General features: G+C 44.0%; 1 protein-coding gene across 1 annotated transcript; it reads left to right on the top strand.

Moving 5' to 3' along the window:
* Positions 1-6: 6 nt before the first annotated feature.
* LOC108356146 (mediator of RNA polymerase II transcription subunit 15-like) lies at positions 7-1,735 on the top strand (the record flags this gene model as incomplete). The annotated part of the gene is made up of 2 exons (XM_017607277.1): positions 7-289; positions 1,074-1,735. Coding segments are annotated over exons 1-2 (903 nt in total), but the record flags the coding sequence as incomplete, so codon positions are not given.
* Positions 1,736-1,843: the final 108 nt, after the last annotated feature.

Below are 1,843 nucleotides of genomic sequence, written 5' to 3'. Positions count from 1 at the left end.
AACGCGCAACGCAAGTCGCCCACACCGCAACGCTTCGAACCGCCACCAATGGGATTCCGACCAGAAATCAAAATTCCGCCAAATCCAATGGCGGCCTTGCGCAAAGTACCACCGCCGGTGGAGAAGAATACCTTCTGGAAGGATGAATATGTGCGCGAACGCTCCAAGAGTCCCATGGTGGGTGAAAATGACAGAGCTAGCTCACCGAATAACGGCGGTTATGGTGAGCGTGCTCAAGTTAGTTTGAACAACAACAACAGCAACAACGATGTCAACGAACATGTCGATGGTGAGAAATGCGTGTAGAGAATGTGTTAAGGCATTTTCTACGTTTATTTTAGGGTTCATCACCTAATCACCACATCAACGCTTTGTATGGGTCTAACCTTGGTTCTTGGTGATTTGAGCAACGGCTATAACGTATTTTAAGTACACGAAGTTGGGTGAAGAGGCGAAAGGGTTTACAGAAGAACCGGCAGACCTCAGATCCTAAGGAGCTTGATACTTGCTTACATGTTGAAAAAAATTAAAAAATTTTTTTATGCTTTGGGTTTGGGTCAACTAATTTATTAATGGTGCTGGTATAGTCAAATAGCTGGTAATGAAAAATGTGTTTGAAAAATAATTGTAAAATTGATTATTACTATTACATACTATTTGCCGGCTCAACTAACTCTCTAAATGGTGATGGCGCTGCTAACCTTCACGCATCGCACCCTAAATTCACGACAAAAGAAACACTAACGGTTCCAAGAATTAATCTATAAATCACTCTATGCACTAAAATTCAATATTTCAACACTTTTATTTTTTTAATCTTTTACCAACACCTTCAACAGGTTACAAGAAACCAGTAACGACTACCCAACAACCTGAACTGAACTGCAGCAACAACTCCACTCAACCACAGCAGTACACACCAACTCCGCCCACNCCTTCACGCATCGCACCCTAAATTCACGACAAAAGAAACACTAACGGTTCCAAGAATTAATCTATAAATCACTCTATGCACTAAAATTCAATATTTCAACACTTTTATTTTTTTAATCTTTTACCAACACCTTCAACAGGTTACAAGAAACCAGTAACGACTACCCAACAACCTGAACTGAACTACAGCAACAACTCCACTCAACCACAGCAGTACACACCAACTCCGCCCACTTACTCCCCACAATCGTATCAACCACTGCAACAGCAGCAGCCTCAATACGCCAACAATGCAACACCACCATTGTCGGCCTCAACTCCACCACAACAACAGCAACAACAATCGCCAAGAAATGAGTTCCGCAGTGTCGCCCCACCGCAATCGCCTATCACAAATGTCTACACACGGCAAACGGATAGCCCACGCGCTGATGCCGGCACTCCAACACAGCGCGCCACTGAAAGTCCCTTCAGATATGGTGGTCAGCAGCAGCAGCAGCAGCAGCCACAACAACGTGCTGCACCAGCTGTATCACCATTGGCTCAACAGCCACAACAACAATCGCCAAAGCCGTACGCGCCGTCACCAACAGCAATACAATCAACATCAACCAACAATTCTCCCAACTCACAGCCATCAGCACAAACTGTGCCTTGGCGCAATCAACGTACTCCGACGCAACAACAACAACAACAGCAGCAGCAGCCGCAATCGACAGCAATATATAACAATGTGTCGCCACAGCAGCAGCAGCAACAACTCACTCAACAAGCTCCAGCAGCATATCAGGGTCCAAAGCCGGTGAGTAAAATTTGGAAAATATATATATGTACATACATATATACATATATTAGACTGCAACACTCCCCATACAAAAAAAAATCGGTACTATTTTTCCATTGGAATTAT

Source organism: Rhagoletis zephyria, unplaced genomic scaffold (assembly GCF_001687245.7).
Source record: "Rhagoletis zephyria isolate East Lansing unplaced genomic scaffold, Rhagoletis_zephyria_1.1 Rzeph_scaffold_54694, whole genome shotgun sequence".
Taxonomy (NCBI): Eukaryota; Metazoa; Arthropoda; class Insecta; order Diptera; family Tephritidae; genus Rhagoletis; species Rhagoletis zephyria.
This window is presented reverse-complemented; position numbering and strand designations above follow the sequence as displayed.